The sequence below is a fragment of the Rana temporaria genome, chromosome 2 (assembly GCF_905171775.1).
Source record: "Rana temporaria chromosome 2, aRanTem1.1, whole genome shotgun sequence".
NCBI lineage: Eukaryota > Metazoa > Chordata > Amphibia > Anura > Ranidae > Rana > Rana temporaria.
In genome coordinates this window covers 440,524,353-440,543,505 of record NC_053490.1, presented here as the reverse complement: position 1 = coordinate 440,543,505, position 19,153 = coordinate 440,524,353, and the positions used below count along the sequence as shown (strand labels likewise).

Here is a 19,153-nt window from a genome sequence, read left to right as displayed (position 1 = left end):
AGTGCCGCCTATAAGTAGAGCTGCACGATTAATCGTTAAAGCATGGTTTCGATTCAACCCCCCTCACGATCTCTATGCAGAATTTCCCGATTCATTCATGTAACAAGTATATAGTTCTCTGCTCACTCAGCTGTCAAAAGAAAAAAAACAGGCAGCCTGACATGTTTTTCACAACATTGTCCGCACTGGTAGATAACTATAAACATTGTGGGCTAGATTCACAAAGACTTACAATGGCGTATCAGTAGATACACTGTCGTAAGTCCGAATGCGGCGTCATCGTATCTATAAGCGTATTCTCAATCTGAGATACGCTTATCTGTTGCTAAGATACGACCGGCGTAAGTCTCCTACGCCATCGTATCTTAAATGCATATTTACGCTGGCCGCTAGGGGCGCGTACGTCGATTTACGCCGATAATATGCAAATGATCAAGATACGCCTATTCACGAACGTACGCACGCCCGTCGCATGTAAGATACGCCGTTTACGTAAGGCGTTTTCAGGCGTAAAGATAACCCACCAAAAAGATGGCGCACCCAATGTTAAGTATGGACGTCGGGACAGCTGTCGAATTTCACGTCGTTTGCGTAAGCCGATTCAGAATGGGGCTGGGCGTAGGTTACGTTCACTTCGAAAGCAAGGAGTATTTGCGATGTGATACTGAGCATGCGCCGTATGATCGGCGCTTCATTTACATGTATGGTAATGAATCATGAATTCATTACCATACAACACGCCCCCTACCTGCCTATTTTGAATTAGGCAGGGTTACGTCGGGCCATTTGCGCTACGCCAACGTAACTAAGGAGGCAATTGCTTTGTGAATACAGTACTTGCCTCACTATCTTACGTCGGCGTAGTGCAAAGGGGATGCGCTACGCCGACCTAAAGAAGCGCCGCCGTACCTGAATCTAGCTGTGTATGTTCTTATATGTATATTGTAAGCTTTGACTTCATTTGCTGCATCATTGTTTCAGATCAGTGACCCAGTATGTACTAGATCCCAGAAGTTGCCAGGAAATTTGCGTTTTCTGGTGATGGTATTCTTTATTTATCCAAAATGGATTATAGGCAGCAATGCCTTGACTTTCCAGCTGAATAGTCGTTTCAAGGTAGTAACTGAATAGATAGTTTTAGTCCCACTGTTTAGGAGAAGGGGGCACAGGTCTGGAAATGGCTGGTCGCATTGGATGCTTCCTATGTGGATGATTTTCTTTTGTGGCATATTTCCTCTAATTTGAACTGGTAGATATACTTTTAGATGCAAGCAGAATATCTAATCTGCTCCTGGACGCACATTTTATTTATTTTTCTAAATGGAGCTAAAGTGAATGCACCTAAACCAAGGTAAACACTCTGGACCAGATTCTTTAACGAGATACGACGGCGTATCTCCACATCAACCATCTCTGAGTTGCGCGGTCGTATCTATGCGCCTGATTCTTAGAATCAGTTACGCATAGATTTCCCGTAGATCCAACTGGCGTAACTGTGTTACACCGTCGTATCGTAAATGCATATTTACGCTGGCCGCTAGGTGGCGCTTCCGTCGAATTCCGCGTCGAGTATGCAAATTAGCTAGATACGGGAATTCACAAACGTACGCCCGTCCGACGCAGTACATTTACGCCGTTTACGTTAGGCTTTTCCCGGCGTATAGTTACCCCTGCTATATGGTGGCGTAAGTGCGGCGTACCAATGTTAAGTATGGCCGTCGTTCCCGCAACAAAAATTGAACATTTTACATCGTTTGCGTAACTCGTCCGTGAATGGGGCTGGACGTAATTTACGTTCACGTCAAAACCAATACGTCCTTGCGGCGTATTAGGAGCAATGCACACTGGGAGATTTCCACGGACGGCGCATGCGCCGTTCGTGAAAAACGTCAATCACGTCGGGTCACAGTCATTTACATAAAACACGCCCCCCTTTTCCAAATTTGAATTAGTCGGGCTTACGCCGGCCGATTTACGCTACGCCGCTGCAACTTACAGAGCAAGTGCTTTGAGAATACAGCACTTGCCCGTCTAAGTTGCGGAGGCCTAACGTAAATCCGATACGTTACGCCCGGACAAAGATACGCGATCGTACGTGAATCTGGCCCACAGTGTGCATTATACAATTTAAAATCATTACGGGTTTTATATAATTTCATATTTTTTACATCGCCAATCTTGTCTCAGGATATTACCCACACCATCCTATCAGCTCCTCTCATGCTCATGTCCAGAATTTTTCCAGAGCCTCTCCCATCCTCTGGAACTCTCTACCCCAATCTGTCTGGTTGTATACTACTTTGTCCACCTTTAGGCAATCCCCAAAAACTCATCTCTTTAAGGAAGCCTATCTCCCCTCTTCCTAACAACGTAACTTTTCTTCATCAACTCATCCCCTCATAGTTATTACCCTTCCTACCACTTAGTCCTCCCTTTTGTATTGTTGGCTCTCATAAGCAGGACCCTTCTAATGCTCTTGTCTTGAATTGTATTGTAACTGTTCCGCCTTTATGTTGTAAAGCACTGCACAAACTTTTGGTGCTACAGAAAATCCTGTAAAATAATACAATTATACATTTGGAAATGTCCTATAAATGCACATAATTGCATGCCTGTGTGAATGAGGCATTGAAAACAAAATTCACTTCCACTACTTATGTGGTATTATGTATTCATTTTTTATGCCAAACACTTTTTAACCTAAAGGCATTATTGTTTTACACAGAAAATACTCCAAAGAGTTCAACCAGCTGCAGTCCAGCTCCAGAATCTCCAATGAGCTCCAGCGAATCGGTAAAGAGTTTGACAGAACTGGTGCAACAGCCGTGTCCTACGATAGAGACAAAAGAAGGAGAAACACAGGAGTCAAGTGATGCAACTGCTGGTGACTCTCAGCCAGCTACACCTCTTCCATTCCCTGGGCATTCCTCGTTGAGCATCCAAGAACTGGTAGCCATGTCTCCAGAACTGGACACATATGGTATCACCAAGAGAGTCAAAGAAGTTTTAACCGATAACAATTTAGGTACAGGCTCATAAAAACATTATAATAATGTTATTAAATGTATTATCCCTGTTGGGTGGTTAACAATTTTATTAGGAGACGGAATTTTGTAAAAATATTATTACATATGTAACTGTGTTATGTCTACACCTATCCTTCTCATCCTTTCATCTCTTTTTTGAGGTGTGTTCATGCTTCCAATGTAGCCTGTGTAAAAATGGATTTCTACCAAGCTATACACATAATATTGTAGAGACTGGGTTTTGACGTTGCTTCAAGCATGGTTGGCCCATCAAACCTGCAGAGAAATTTTTTTTTGTAAAAAGCGTTGATACAGAAGTAAAAAGCACATATTGTCCCCATGCTAGGCACACATATAGTAAATGTTCTCAAACACGGGATCATATGATTTGCGTATTCAAAAGTAATGTTCCAATTTTGTTTTTAATAGAGTGAGAAAAAGTTAATCCTGCCATACAAGGTTCAAAATTTATCTCTATTCGCCCCAAATTTTGAGCTTTGAGTGGCTCCTTTCTCACCCGACTGGGTGGAAAAATGTGGGCAAAACAGTGACTGCATCCAGTCAGATGCAGGCACTCTTCCTGTATTCTGACAGCCAAGTCAGCTGCCAGATAATGGCCTGCATGGAAGATTCATTCATAGACACTGTTCGTCATGGATTGAAGAACCTATTAGTATTGATGTGTATGGATAGCCTTAGGTTCTCATCTTGTTCAATAAGGCTTTGACAAAAAAAATGGAATCTGATTGGTTTCTATGAAGAGCTGCACCAGATTTTGCACTCTCCAGTTTTAGGAAATTAACCTCCTTGAGTCTTGGTGATCACTGTCAGAAGGATAGGATGCAAGGATCAAATTGTTTCAATGCTATCCAAAAGCCTTAAAAAAAATGAACGTTCATTTGTAGTAACAAATATTGTTTTTGGTTACTATACAGTGCCCACGCCTAAGGAAATGGTCTGATGGACCATTTATTGGATTACCATGTCCATATTTGATCTTTGCATTAGAATAATCAAAAGTAATTGGAAAAATACTCAGTAGCCAATTTTCATGCCTATAATACCATAAGAAACCTCAGTGTTCTGCTGTAGCCTCAAAATACTAACACTGAGGTTTTGTTTAGCCACTGTTATACCTCTTGTACCTTCATACTTACCCATAACCCCATAGCTCAGCAATAAGCAGAGCCTTCTAACACTGAGGTTGTGTTTAACCCCTTGATACCTTGTGTACCTATATATTTGACCATAGCCTCATAGGTCAGCAATAAGCAGGGCCTTCTAATACTGAGGTTGTGTTTAGCCCCCTTGATACCTCTTGTACCTTCAATACCACCCATACCCTCATAGGTCAGCAGTAAGGAGGGATGTAATAAGGCAGTATATTTGGCACTGTTGTACTGGGCCCAGGCCCCAGCAAAAAAAAGGGGGGCCCAAGGCAGCTTTGTTGTTCATTTCTGCCTACATTAATAATTTAATTTTACTAGACCACATCCGCCCTCCTACTTGCTTACCAGGGCTTAAAGGATAAGTTTGCATTATGTTACATGTTATACCCATATGCAAGATGTAATATGTTACTGTTGCAACAGCCCCTGCATACCCCCCCCCCCCCCCCATCATCCGTTGTGTCACAATAAAATAAAAAAAACGGCTGTGCAGAGCTCCACCCACCCAGTCACATCATTCATTCACACTGTTGTGAATGTAAAAACTACAAGTACCGACAGCCTTTGCGCCTGTTGGCCTGTAGTTGTCAATGAACTACCAGGGTGCTGTTGGGTGCTCTAGATGGTTCATTGATGCTTCCGGTCAGTGTGTAACTGCCTGCTGGCTCCTAGTAAAAAATATATATATATATATATATATATATATATATATATATATATTATATTTATATATTAATGCATTTATTTTTTTACCTGCAAAAAGATGTGCATTAATTCTTTTTTTTTTACATGGGTGAACTTATCCTTTAAATTACATTTCCCTGGGCCCCATCATGTTAACTGAGGGGCCTGGAGATGGGAGCAGAGGAGGAACTTTTTTTTTTTTCATTTTTGAGCCATAGGTGGATAAAGTCAAAAGCGCTATTGCACTGCACCCTGGGGGGTTTTGAGGGCCCTGTCAGGAAGGCTGTATGGGGCCCCATGATTTCTATAAGTGGCCCAGGATGTAGAAAGGAGCACAGCTAAATGTGACTGAGACTCTAAATCTAGGAGCCTTCTACAATAATAATAGGCTCACTTTACACATTAACATGTAGCATACTGTTCATAAAATGTCATGTTTGGAGAGAAATACAGACCTGACATATAACCTTTTTACACACATAAGAAAATAGTGGGTTAAATAGATGTCTGCTTAAGACATTTCAAATAGCAATTCCTCTTTTTTTTTGTTAGCTTGTGTCAAAATAGTTTTAAAAAGAAACTGTTTAAGGTTTTTAGTATTTTAACAAACCCAGAAAGTGGGATCTTATTTTTTTGTTAGGAAACATCTGAATACTGAGAAAATAAAACTATTTCAGTTCACTAAAAAAAAGGCATTGTGTTTTCCACCTCTCAAAGAGGCATTGTTTTTTTAATGGTTGTTTCTACCTATGTTTCCTGTAGGTCAACGTCTGTTTGGAGAAACTATTCTTGGGCTCACTCAAGGCTCAGTCTCTGATTTGTTGGCTAGACCAAAGCCATGGCATAAACTTAGCTTGAAAGGAAGAGAACCATTTGTACGCATGCAGATTTGGCTCAATGACCCAAACAATGTAGATAAGCTCATGGATATGAAGCGGATGGAAAAGAAAGGTATACAGCTGATTATTTTTATTTTAAGTATTTCTGAAGCTGTAGAATTGCTAAGAACAGCAGACTTCAGAATTTTATATTCCAATAAACCAAAATCAGATTAACGTGCATCTCAATCCAAGAACCTGAGGTTTCCCACACTTTGGTTTTTGGGCATTGATGTGTACTTGAAAGCATAGCATTAATAAGAATTTTGTAATAGAACTTTAAGGCTTCATGTTGGCCGTCTTTTACCGCAGTGACAGGAAAACACAAAATGCTTTTGCTGCGATTTCCGGCAGTCCAAAACGTTCCTGGCTTGAAAGTGATTCTTACGTGTTCAGGAGGGGGAAGTTAAAACTCGCCTAACTGCAGCAGTTCCTAAACTCTGCTAAAAGCCTATGGGGCAGATCCACAAAAGAATTACGCCGGCGTATCTATTGATATGCCGGCATCATTTTACATTTCCTGCGTCGTATCTTTGTTTTGTATCTTTAAAACAAGATACAACGGCATCTCGGGTCGATCCGACAGGCGTGCGTCTTAGTACGCCGTCGGATCTAAGATGCAATTTTTCGGTGGCCGCTAGGTGGCGTTTCTGTCGAATTCCGCGTTGAGTATGCAAATTAGCTAGTTACGGCGATCCACGAACATACGTCCGGCCGGCGCATTTTTTTACGTCGTTTGCGTTCGTCTTTTTCCGGCGTATATTTAAAGCTACTGTTATGAGGCGTACTAAATGTTAAGTATGGCCGTCGTTCCCACGTAGAAATTTGAAATTTTTACGTCGTTTGCGTAAGTCGTTCGCGAATATGGATTTGCGTAGAATGATGTCACCGTCGGAAGCATTGGCTTGTTCCGGGTTAATTTCGAGCATGTGCACTGGGATACCCCCACGGACGGCGCATGCGCAGTTAAAAAAAAAACGTTGTTTACGTCGGCTCACAACGCATTTACATAAAACACGCCCCCATCACAGAGATTTGAATGCCGTGCCATTACGCCGCCAAAGATACACTACGCCGCCGTAACTTACGGCACGGATTTTTTGTAGATTTGAAAAAAAAAGGAAGTTACGGCGGCGTAGTGTATCTTGGATACGCTACGCCGATGTACGTGGATCTGCCCCTATGTGTACATTCACACATAGGCTTTTAAGGAGTTGAGGAGCTGCTGCTGGAGAGATCTTTGACAAACAAACACCAAAAACTCCTAAACCCAAGTTTAGGAGCTGCTAGTGTACATACGAAGCTAACTGGTGTAAAAGAATTGCAATGGTGCCTTGGTTAAAAAGAAACTGATTTGGTAGTCTCATGCACCATCTAGTGGTTATGTAATGTTTAACCATAGCGAGCAGAGTACATGGCATTTTGTCTTTACCATGATTGCAGAACAAAAATCATGTGTATATATTATCAGAAAAAAGTGTTTTTAACTATATTTCCAGCATTAAAGGAAAACTCCACAAAATTAAATGTTATATATATATATATATATATATATATATATATATATATATACAGTATAGTGGATAGATACTTTATATATCTATGTATATTTTTGCTACACCGGTTATCTTATATTCTCCTGTTATTAAATATATATCCCTTGCAATTGACATTTCATTTACGTTAAAATACATTCTAGGACTCTTGAAGGCTAAAGGGATGCAGACTTGGGCTTCTTTTGTTTTTCCAGTTGTGATAATGATGGTAGAAACGTATACTAAAGTTCTGTACACATGGGCTGAATGTCGAGACAATGGCCGATTCAAAAAAATGTTTTTACATTCGGCCCATGTGTATGACGGTCTGTCCTCGACCAGAGCCACGGGGTTGCATGAAAAAAACTTTTAGTGTGTTTGCGACTTTAGGGATACTTTTTAGGACTCTCCATAACTGTAGAAAAAAGATGGTGCTTCTTTTCCTAGTACACCTCTGAGACTGCTAGTGTTAATGAAGGAAGATCCAGAGCTCCTCCAGACAGTTTGAGAAATTACCTGGTATAGAAAATATTTTGTTAAGACCAGAGAAAGGTACAATACTGCAATAACCTTGCAATATAAATTTTTCATCTGAAGGAGATTTTTTTTGCTCCACAAAAAGGCATTAAACCAGGGACGTGCATCGAGGCCAGTGGCTGGAGAGGCATTGGCTTGTATCAGAGCCAGATACACACAGGTTACATACGCCATGAAGGTTAGAGCAACAACAATAATTCTAGCACTAGATCTCCTCTGTAACTCTAAACATATGACGTTTTTTACGTACTGAAGTTTGGCACCATTCCACAAGTGTGTGCAACTTTAAAGCATGACATGCTAAGTATCTATTTATTCTGCGTAACATCATTTTTCATAGTATACAAAAAAATCGGGCTAACTAAAAAGTGTTTTTTTTTTCAAAGGCAGTTTGTAAAATTGCTGCGCAAATACCGTGTAACATAAAAAGTTGCAACAACCACCATTTTGTTCCCTAGGGTGTCTGCTAATAACATAAATATAATGTTTGGGGGTTTCTAAATAATTTTCTAGCAAAAAAAATATATGATTTTTACATGTAGGGAAGAAGTGTCAGAATTGGCCTGGGTGGTAAGGGGTTAATTACCATAAGTAAGTAATATACAAATAATTATTATATATTATTATTAAGGGAATTTACTATATTTTCAAAAACTGTACTCAAGCAGGTGGCTTAATGGACAAATTACTGAAGTTTGAAGTTATAACTTCAAACCAGTAATTTCACAGTAAATGGATAAATAATAACTTACAGTAGGTGAACCCGATTTTGTGTCAATCTCGCTCTCTTTCTCGGCGAGATTCAGCACCTACGAGCCCCATCGTGGGAGCCAGCGCCGAGCTGGCTTGCCGCGATGGAGACAGAGCCGTCATAGAAGCGACGGGAGATCCGACTTGGATTCCCGCCAATTCTACACGTGTGCGGCGTTTGTTATGAATCCTGAGGGGGAAGTCCCCGCCGGATTTTAAATAAAAATCCGGCATGGGTTCCCCCTCAGGAGCATACCGGGCCCTTAGGTCTGTTATGGGTTGTAAGGAGAGCCCCCCTACGCCAAAAAAAAACGGCGTAGGGGGTCCCCCTACAATCCATACCAGACCCGTATCCAAAGCACGCTACCCGGCCAGCCAGGAAGGGAGTGGGGACGAGCGAGCGCCCCCCCCCTCCTGAGCCGTACCAGGCTGCATGCCCTCAACATGGGGGGGGTTGGGTGCTCTGGGGCAGGGGGGCGCACTGCGGCCCCCCCACCTCAGAGCACCCTGTCCCCATGTTGATGAGGACAGGGCCCCTTCCCGACAACCCTGGCCGTTGGTTGTCGGGGTATGGTGGGCGGGAGGCTTATCGGAATCTGGGAGCCCCCTTTAATAAGGGGGCCCCCAGATACCGGCCCCCCACCCTAAGTGAATGAGTATGGGGTACATCGTACCCCTACCCATTCACCTGCAAGAAAAGTGGTAAAAACACAAATAAACCACACAGGGTATTAAAATATTTTATTAGTCTGCTCCGGAGGCCCCCCCTGTCTTCTTTATTAGCTCTTTTACCAGGGGGAGCTTCTTCTTTGACGTCTTCGGGTGGGTGGGGGCCGCCGTCTGGTTCTCTTCCACCCCGGGGGGGTCGCTTTTAAAAAAGCCCCCACCCCCCGGCGGGTTTCCTCCGGCGTCTTCGGCGGGGGGGCTTCTTCTTCCGCTATCCCGACGGGTCTTCTCCGCTCTCCGGGGGTCTCCTTCTATGTTCGCCGCTCTCCGCTGTTGACTCGGTGCACCCCGGTTCTTCGTCTCGCTGTCCGGTGCCTTCTTCCGTGCTGTACGTCTTCTTCTCCTTCCGTGCTGTGAGTTCTTCTTCCGCGCTGTGACGTCATGTTCTTCACTTCTCTTCTTCTCCCGATGTTGACACGCCGGTTCTTCTCGCTGAAATGACGGATGCGCGCCTTGCATCGGACCTATATAGGCCTCACAGTCCCATCATGCTCTGTACCTACCCATGTGATACCTACCACGTGGGTAGGTATCACATGGGTAGGTACAGAGCATGATGGGACTGTGAGGCCTATATAGGTCCGATGCAAGGCGCGCATCCGTCATTTCAGCGAGAAGAACCGGCGTGTCAACATCGGGAGAAGAAGAGAAGTGAAGAACATGACGTCACAGCGCGGAAGAAGAACTCACAGCACGGAAGGAGAAGAAGACGTACAGCACGGAAGAAGGCACCGGACAGCGAGACGAAGAACTGGGGTGCACCGAGTCAACAGCGGAGAGCGGCGAACATAGAAGGAGACCCCCGGAGAGCGGAGAAGACCCGTCGGGATAGCGGAAGAAGAAGCCCCCCCGCCGAAGACGCCGGAGGAAACCCGCCGGGGGGTGGGGGCTTTTTTAAAAGCGACCCCCCCCGGCGGTGGAAGAGAACCAGACGGCGGCCCCCACCCACCCGAAGACGTCAAAGAAGAAGCTCCCCCTGGTAAAAGAGCTAATAAAGAAGACAGGGGGGCCTCCGGAGCAGACTAATAAAATATTTTAATACCCTGTGTGGTTTATTTGTGTCTTTACCACTTTTCTTGCAGGTGAATGGGTAGGGGTACGATGTACCCCATACTCATTCACTTAGGGTGGGGGGCCGGTATCTGGGGGCCCCCTTATTAAAGGGGGCTCCCAGATTCCGATAAGCCTCCCGCCCGCATACCCCGACAACCAACGGCCAGGGTTGTCGGGAAGGGGCCCTGTCCTCATCAATATGGGGACAGGGTGCTCTGAGGTGGGGGGGCCGCAGTGCGCCCCCCTGCCCCAGAGCACCCAACCCCCCCCCATGTTGAGGGCATGCAGCCTGGTACGGCTCAGGAGGGGGGGGCGCTCGCTCGTCCCCACTCCCTTCCTGGCTGGCCGGGTAGCGTGCTTTGGATACGGGTCTGGTATGGATTGTAGGGGGACCCCCTACGCCGTTTTTTTTCGGCGTAGGGGGGGGCTCTCCTTACAACCCATAACAGACCTAAGGGCCCGGTATGCTCCTGAGGGGGGAACCCATGCCGGATTTTTATTTTAAAATCCGGCGGGGACTTTCCCCTCAGATCTCGGATCTCCCGTCGCTTCTATGACGCGCTTGCTGGGATGTGCTGTCACTATTCCAGTGTCGGCGAGATCTCGGCACCATGTCGCCGAGATTTAGCGCGATGCTGTCGTGCTAAAAACACAATATCACAAACACCTACTGTATTATCCTATAATGTATAGCATAATATGTGATTTAGCTTGTACCATTTTTAGCAAAAGCAGTCTCATTCTCCCTCTTAATTGTATGAGAAAAACATGGGATTGTGGGTAAATCTTTTACCCATAAATCTATGTGTTTTCCTTGTAATTAAGAGGGCTGGGCAGGAAGGGAGCATTTGTCTTTTAGATTGCAGTGAGAGGCGTGCCTCCACTGCAGCATTTTTATTGGACAGCTTGGGCCAATGGTACTTTACCATTGGTCCAAGACTCCAAGCTGTCTATTGAGCTCAGTGCCTCTGACAAGAAGTGAGGAGCGAGGATAGGACTTCAGCTACCTACCCCCCAAATTCGTTTTTTTTTTTTTTATGTTCCTGGCAGGTGCCTGCACGTCCCTGCATTACACTGCAAAATACATGTGAGCAGTAGTATCAGAAGCACTATGTATTGCTTCCAAGAGTTACCATAAAAATCCTTGATGCTTTTCTGGGCTTTTTATTGGACTGTTGCCTAGGGGCAGGATTTGGTTATTTACGACCAGCATAAATCTTTTTTTTATTTTTTTAAGCACCTCCTTAAAAAAAGATTTTCACAAGTTTTTTTCTGCAGATAATTTGTATTAGAAAAGGGCAAATTGGTCATGGGGAAAGGAAGGAACTGCTTTTTAATACTTTTCGTATCCTTTTGGACAAGTTAATTAATCTTTCCTAGTAACTGAGCAAAGGCTAACTGAACCACTATTGTATTATCAGTTGTATTATCCACTCCGATTCCTTCCCTGGTTTCTAGCTAGAAACTTAGCCAGGCCATACCCAGAGTAATTTTCTTCCCTGCAACCGGCAGGAGAAGACAGTGAGGATTGCTAGCAGCTATAAAAGCCACTAGCAATAATTATATGTAAAATTCGACAGGGTGGTTGTATCCAAGTTGGTCGATCGATCAATTCGGAAACATGCAGCCTGCCCATACATGGTTTGAATCTTGGCTGGTTCCTGCTGAACTGGCTGAGATTTGACCGGTCTATGGCCAGCCTTAGAAACCCAGAAGTATAACTGGAGAAAAAGACCCAAGTGGTCCTTCAAGTCTGAGTTTTTTTTTATTTTTTTATTAAAACTCTTTTGTCTGAGTATAGACCTATGTTTATCCTAAGCATGCGTGAATACAGAGTTGAGCATTTCACTACGTATGCCACCTTTTCAGTAGTATAAAACTTTCTAAGGTTAGTGGTTTGAGGTCTTGCCCCTGTGTTCTTGATCTGAACTTCATACTGAGAATTGTGCCCTCCTGAACCTTATTAATACCCTTAATGTATTTAAAGGTTTTGATCATTTTCCTGCTTTTCCTTCTTTCTGTGAGGCTGTACTTATTAAGGACCCTGCAGTGTTTCCTGATATGTTTTATTCCTCAGATTCTTCACCATATTTTGCCTTTCTCTAGACTCGGACTGTATTTTCAATATAGTTTTGTAAGTGTGGTCTCCAGAACTGGACACAACATTCTAAATTAGGTTTAACTAAAGCTCTGTATAGTGGGGATTTGGTTCTCATTAAAGGGGTTGTAAAGGTAAAAAAAAAATCCTAAATAGCTTCCTTTTCCTTAGTGCAGTCCTCCTTCACTTACCTCATCCTTCGATTTTGCTTTTAGATGTCCTGATTTCTTCTGAGAAATCCTCACTTCCTGTTCTTCTGTCTGTAACTCCACACAGTAATGCAAGGCTTTCTCCCTGGTGTGGAGTGTCATGCTCGCCCCCTCCCTTGGACCACAGGAGAGTCAGGACGCTCTCTACATTGCAGATAGAGAAAGGAGCTGTGTGTTAGTGGGCATCCTGACTCTCCTGTTGTCCGAGGGAGGGGGCGAGCAAGACACTCCACACCAGGGAGAAAGCCTTGCATTACTGTGTGACAGACAGAAGAACAAGAAGTGAGGATTTCTCAGAAGAAATAAGGACATTTAAAAGCAAAATCGAAGGATGAGGTAAGTGAAGGAGGACTGCACTAAGGTAAAGGAAGCTATTTAGGAAAAACAAAATTGTACCTTTACAACCCCTTTAAGGTTGTATATGAATTTGAATGATTCTGTGTTTATTTTCTAAAGTGAAAATTAATAAATATTTTTTATTCTTACTTGCAGCATATATGAAAAGACGACACAGCTCAGTGAGTGACAGTCAACCATGTGATCCTCCATCTGCAAGCCTGGATTACAGCCAGGGTTCCAGTCCCCAGCCACAACATCATCTGAAGAAGCCACGAGTGGTGTTGGCTCCTGAGGAGAAAGAAGCTCTGAAAAGGGCTTACCAGCAAAAGCCATACCCTTCTCCAAAAACTATAGAGGAGCTTGCCACACAGCTAAACCTGAAAACCAGCACTGTTATTAACTGGTTCCATAATTACAGGTAAAACCCACTACTGAGCCAAGTATTTTATACTGGGAATACATAGGATGCTGGTACTGCTTCCAAATATAAACTGACTTTTCCTTTAAGGCAGTGCCAAGAGAATATGCCAAGTGCAACCAATAGTAAATCTATAATAGGCAGGTTACTTCTGACTTCTCCATTTGTTAAGGCACTTGCTGACATAGGATTAGCTTCACCCAGTCTAACTAGTAATCAGATCAGGCTATTATCATGCATATAAACCTGATCTTGCCAGGCAATCTACTACCAAGCCTTTTGGGGTAGAATTTGTCAGCTGATCACTCTGTTTTCCTAGCAGGTAAAATTTTAGAAATCTTGCAGCACTTATGCCAATATCATACATTCATTCTGGTGCACAGGAAACCTAAAAGTCCATGTGCATATTAGAGGTCACTATTACATGTGCCTCCAATTGTGTCTAAAGATAACTGTTGTTACTTGCAACATCCGAAGGCATAAAAGCAATAATCACAGATAGTGTAAGCATTGCCCTTCATCAATTTTATTTAAAAACAATACTAAAACATTACAATTATACCCGCCGTTGTACTATGCCGAATAATATGTACATACAGCAAAAAAAACGGTACTGTTGATTCAAACGTAAAAAACGTAATGAAGTCAGATGAACAAACCCAACCTTGCATGTTTTTCCCAATGGGGCATCAGCAGGGGCTAGTAGCATTTAGATCCATGATTCCATTTGTAGGATTGTCATTTACTTGTGGTAACCTTTCATGTACCCGCTTGTAATAATCTGATTACAATTTTTTTCAAAACCAATCTTTGAATACTTCTCTTTGCTGAACATTACAAGACATCAATTAGCCTGAAATAAACAATGTCTCATGGATCCCTAAATTTCATATAATAGGTGCAGAATCATAGCTAATGATCTGTTGCAAAATACAAAATAACAAAAAAAATTATACAAAAATGGGATACATAGATCAGTGCTAGACATAATGTACAAAGACAAAGTCTAGTGCTGAGCTATGCATACATCCCATTTTTGGAACATTTTGTTAAACACTTTTTTTGGCACTGCCTTTATTGTAAATATTCTATAATGTATGTGGTCCAAATGTATTAACAAAGGGTCACAAGTAGAAATGTTTATTTGATTGAAGTTTGTTGCATAATAAGAAGGGTGGTTGGTATAGGTATCAAAGGACCTAGTGGAGTAAAAGAAAGTCAAGAGCTTTCACATTTAATATCAGTGATATGCACATAGCTTCAATAAGGAAGTTAAGTTTAGATGAGAGTTGCCATATATTTCACATGAGCGGGTTTTTAGCTTTTATTGCGGTAGTGATTTGTACATTGAAATAGGTATTAAAATGTTTGCAAATGATTTAGGGCATTTGGCTTCAGTACTGCCAGGGTTCAGTGATGACTACTGATTGTGATAAGTATTGGTCTGTAAAGGGACTGTAATGACTGATCTTTAGCAATAGTTTGTAACCCAATCTGACATTTTCTTACAGTCCACAGTTTTTTCCATTTACAAACTGTTGATTGAGAAAAATTACAACTACAAAGCCATCATGTGTGTATGCAAGTATTTGTAACACGCTGGCCATACAATTACATCGGAGTGGGCAGAAAATAAATACATCAAAATTAAAACAAAAAAGGAAAGCCATATATTTGTGTGCTTGAGAGACAAATATGATACATAGGATGAATCATCATCCGACAAAATAAACCTCTTTCGTACAGGATAGCTAATGGACATAACAGAAGAAGATATTGCTGTGTATTCAGAAAAACTAGTTACGTTTGTATGTCCAATCATCCTATTTTGCATTAAATTGTCGCAATGCACAATTTTTTGTCGTATTACACTGAATATTATGCATGGCCCCTTGGTGATGTTGGGAGGTGTACTTGACAGTCTCTTTTTCAAGAATTTTGGTTAGCACTGTCCTCAAGGTTTATATGATCTAGCAGAAACATAAATAGCTTGTGTCTCAACCAGATTCAGATGGACCAGTAAGAATCATTAGCTACACTATAATTGACTTGCTTTGAGTCAGCCAAATATATATGATGTTGAATTTTTTGACTAGTTAGGCCTCATGTACACTGGACGTTTTGGCAGATGCTCCTAGGAGTATCTGGCATTTTGTTCCTGCCTCTAAACTCCTCTGCATGTTAGCCTGTGTTTCCATGCACGCATAGACTTTTAGACATGTTTACAGGCAGTAAAAAAACTCTCTGCCGGTGCATCCAGGAGCAGCAGGGTTTGGGCAGAAAAACACTTAAAGCTTGCAAGTGTCTAAATGGGTCTAAACACTAGGCACGTTTAGTGCTTTAGTGTTTCAATGGCCAAAATAAATCATTTATTCTGGCCAGTTAAATGAATTAACGCCCAAGCGCTTGACACATGTAAACGTGTCTAAATGTGTACAAGCGTCAGGATTTTTTCCTGCAAAAATGCTGCTGACTTCTAGAAGAGTTAAAAAAAAAATGGCTTGTGTGTGACGCCTTAGAAGTAAACCTAAATATTCTTCATAATTTATAAAATTTACTATTTTGTTTTTCTTCTGCAGGTCTCGTATTCGCAGAGAACTGTTCATTGAAGAAATTCAAGCAGGAAACCACGGACAAATTGGTTCCAGTGATTCTCCATCAGCTACAAGCAGTAGAGCAGCCCACAGTTCAGAGGGAGATAGCTGTGATGGAGTAGACATGGAAAGCACAAGTGATGGGAAGCATGGTCTATTAGAAGGAGATGAATTCAACAGTGACAACTCAAAGTCTCAGGGAGGACAGACTGATTCAGCTTTTGAAGAGGGTGAAGATGCTAGATCTACTGAGAAACCAGAATTCACCCGGTCAGACGGAGATAGCTTGGTTGATAGGGAGGAGGAAGGCCGGAGAAAGCTGCAAAGTCGGACTTCCCTTTCTGGAACTAGGTGTTCTGGGGAAACTTTAGACACAACACCGAAATCTGCTACTGAAAAGCATGCCTCTACCTCAGCTGCCTCAAGCTTGCTTCCCACAAAGGAAGGTTTCCAAAAACCTAAAGAGGATTCTGAGAAACTATCCAGCGTGCCAAGTACAAGCTCACAGAAAGGAAACTCTATCCAGAGCTTGTTCAGCTTTTCTGAGACATCAAGTTCCAAAAACACACGGGACAACACCTTGAGGAAAAAGAAAGCCGCAAACTTGAACAGCATAATTCATCGTTTAGAGAAGGCCGCTAGCCGGGAAGAGCCCATCGAATGGGAGTTTTGAGATTAAGTTAACCCTGGTTGCAGCAAACTAGGGCAATTAAATTGGACTTTTCACTGGTTATATCGTATTGCGCACTTATCGCCCTGCAGGCCACAGGGCAAAAACGCCATAGGCCAAGGTGCATATAGAATACAAAAAGGAGCATTAAGCCCACTTTTATGTTGTGTTTTCGAGGACGAAAACTGAAATATGTAGTCAAGCTTTTTTGTACCCTGAAGTGTTTTTACTATTGCCCAAGTGATTTTCACACTTTCTGGAATAACTTACAGCTTTGCCTTGTGCCCACTTTTTTAACGTGGGCTTAAAAAAAGTACAAAAAAAACTTAAAAAAAAAAAAGAAATAGAGGAAAAAAGAGATTGAACCCACAAAGTTAATGGGGCTTTTTATCTGCCATGTAATGGCCATAGAGCGATAATACACTATGATCTTCTTATACCAGGAAAAGGAGGAGATTTTTTCAGGAAAAAATGTTGTCCTTTTTATTCTTTTAGTTTTCATTTTTAGTAGCTGTTTCAGTTGCCACTAAGAGATTGCACAGTCAACTGACTCTAAACACACTAGTTTGGAATCCTATTTTCAAGAAGAAAAAAATGCCTGCTTGGAACTCTGAGATGAAATTAAACACACGACTCCACTTATTTTCTAACAAAAATTCACATCAGGAAAATATCTTAATTTGTGGTAGCTGACGTAGTGTTTTTCTTGTTAGTGAAAATAGATATCCAGTGCACATTGTTTCATAGCTTTAACCGACTCTGGTCTTTTCCAGATCAGAGTTTGTTTATTACACTCCATTTTAGGCCAAATCAGGACAAAAAAAATCTGAATTTAGGTATTTTATAATCTGCTTTTTAACCTCTAACCACAGAGCACGCTGATCAGACCTCATATTTTGGGAGGGCAGAAGGGTACAAGTTGGAATGGCAGACCTGTACTGGTTGATTAGTGGGCTATAAGTAAACCCTTACAGTATTCCCTTCGTAGAATCATTTCTATCTGTTGCATTACTTCAACGGACAACATCCGACTTTAATAAGTTATATTATTACCAAATATGCTGCCAGCAGAATGAGTATAAAAGACATTTTAAATGCAGACTAATCAAAAACTTTTTGTAAAAAAACAGAAACACAACAAACCTCTCTTACATAGTACTATGTAAATAGAACCTAAAACCAAAACAACCGTTTAACAAACACTGCATTTGTGGCTCTAAGCAATCTTTTTATACAAGCATAGTCTCTTGTTTTAAGTACGACACCCATTCCAATTTGTATCCTGTTCCTTCTAGCTGTCAATATGTGTGTGAGAGAGAACAGAGACGTGTGAGATTACCCGTGTATGCAATTTTATAAGTCTGTGTATTTTCTTATGTATTTGTGCACACATAGAGTGCATTACTGCCACCTTTTTTCAATAAGCTGGTTGATCTGCTATGGCTTCTACAAGATTTGCTGAACTAGGCTCGTTTATCGCCATATCTTAAAAACTAACAATAGATGATTTCAGTATATATATATTTTTTTTGCTTATTTATAGGTGCTGTATTTTATTATCTGATTGTTAGGAAGGGATGAAACGGGGGCAAATATTCTTTAGAGGGATAGACTGCCGGCAGTATTGGGTATAATTTACAAGATGTAGTTGTCATACTGTATATTATTGATTTTAAAGATTTTTTTTTCTTTAATCTTATCGTGTATCATTGGAGCATTGTGTCTTAGGTCAGCATCTTTTGATGACGTTATTTGGTGCATTTGTTACTTATGTTTTAATAATATTACGTTTTTGTTGATTTTATTTTTTATTTCGGGTCCCTTTTTCATATAGGGGATAGGAGTGTTGTGTTTCTAGCTACACTCTCCTATGCTAAACCTCATTGAGCTTGTATTATTTAGTAGACAAAGTTTAATGTGTAGAACCACAAAAAATGCTCTTTACATGCTTTGGTAAGTTGCAGTAGCACTTCAGGTTTTAACAGAAACAAATTTCTTGATGGTAAATAAACAATACAGAAAACAAAAAATGCAAATAAACGAAAGTGGCTCTAAGAGGCAATAAAACAGGCAAGTTAGAGGGAAAAAACATATTTTTATGACATCATCAGTTAATATCAGCACATTATTAGTTGTCTAATATTTTTTTGTCAATATTTTTGAATGTGCCCAATTAAACAGAATCTTACAAATTATAAAAAGCCAAAACAGTACATTATTGTTGCTTTTTAATGAAAAATGTCATCCTGAACTTTAAAATTGAAAAGATCCAGTTGTGGTGGCCTGGCAATGTTAAATGGTTTCTTCAGACTTCTCTCACTAGAAACTATTCTAAGTATGTCCCAACCTGGAGTAGACTTTCAATGCAGTCATAGTTTTTTTGCCTTTATTTAAAGCCTAATTTTTCCTTAAAAAATACATAAACAAATAAAGACAGTACAAGCACAAGAGACATTATTTACCTTCA

General features: G+C 41.5%; 1 protein-coding gene across 4 annotated transcripts in view; it reads left to right on the top strand.

Moving 5' to 3' along the window:
- CUX1 (cut like homeobox 1) overlaps positions 1 to 17,026 on the top strand; it is a 429,361-nt gene extending 412,335 nt beyond the window's left edge. For 3 of the 4 annotated variants that reach the window (XM_040338414.1, XM_040338412.1, XM_040338416.1), the window contains 4 exons: positions 2,726 to 3,025; positions 5,642 to 5,830; positions 13,158 to 13,422; positions 16,002 to 17,026. In XM_040338414.1, the coding sequence (XP_040194348.1) occupies positions 2,726 to 3,025; positions 5,642 to 5,830; positions 13,158 to 13,422; positions 16,002 to 16,689 (1,442 nt within the window). In that variant the 3' untranslated portion in view covers positions 16,690 to 17,026. The remainder of the gene's footprint in view (positions 1 to 2,725; positions 3,026 to 5,641; positions 5,831 to 13,157; positions 13,423 to 16,001) is intronic. The other variant, XM_040338415.1, reaches the window with a different exon arrangement.
- The last annotated feature ends 2,127 nt before the right edge of the window (positions 17,027 to 19,153 follow it).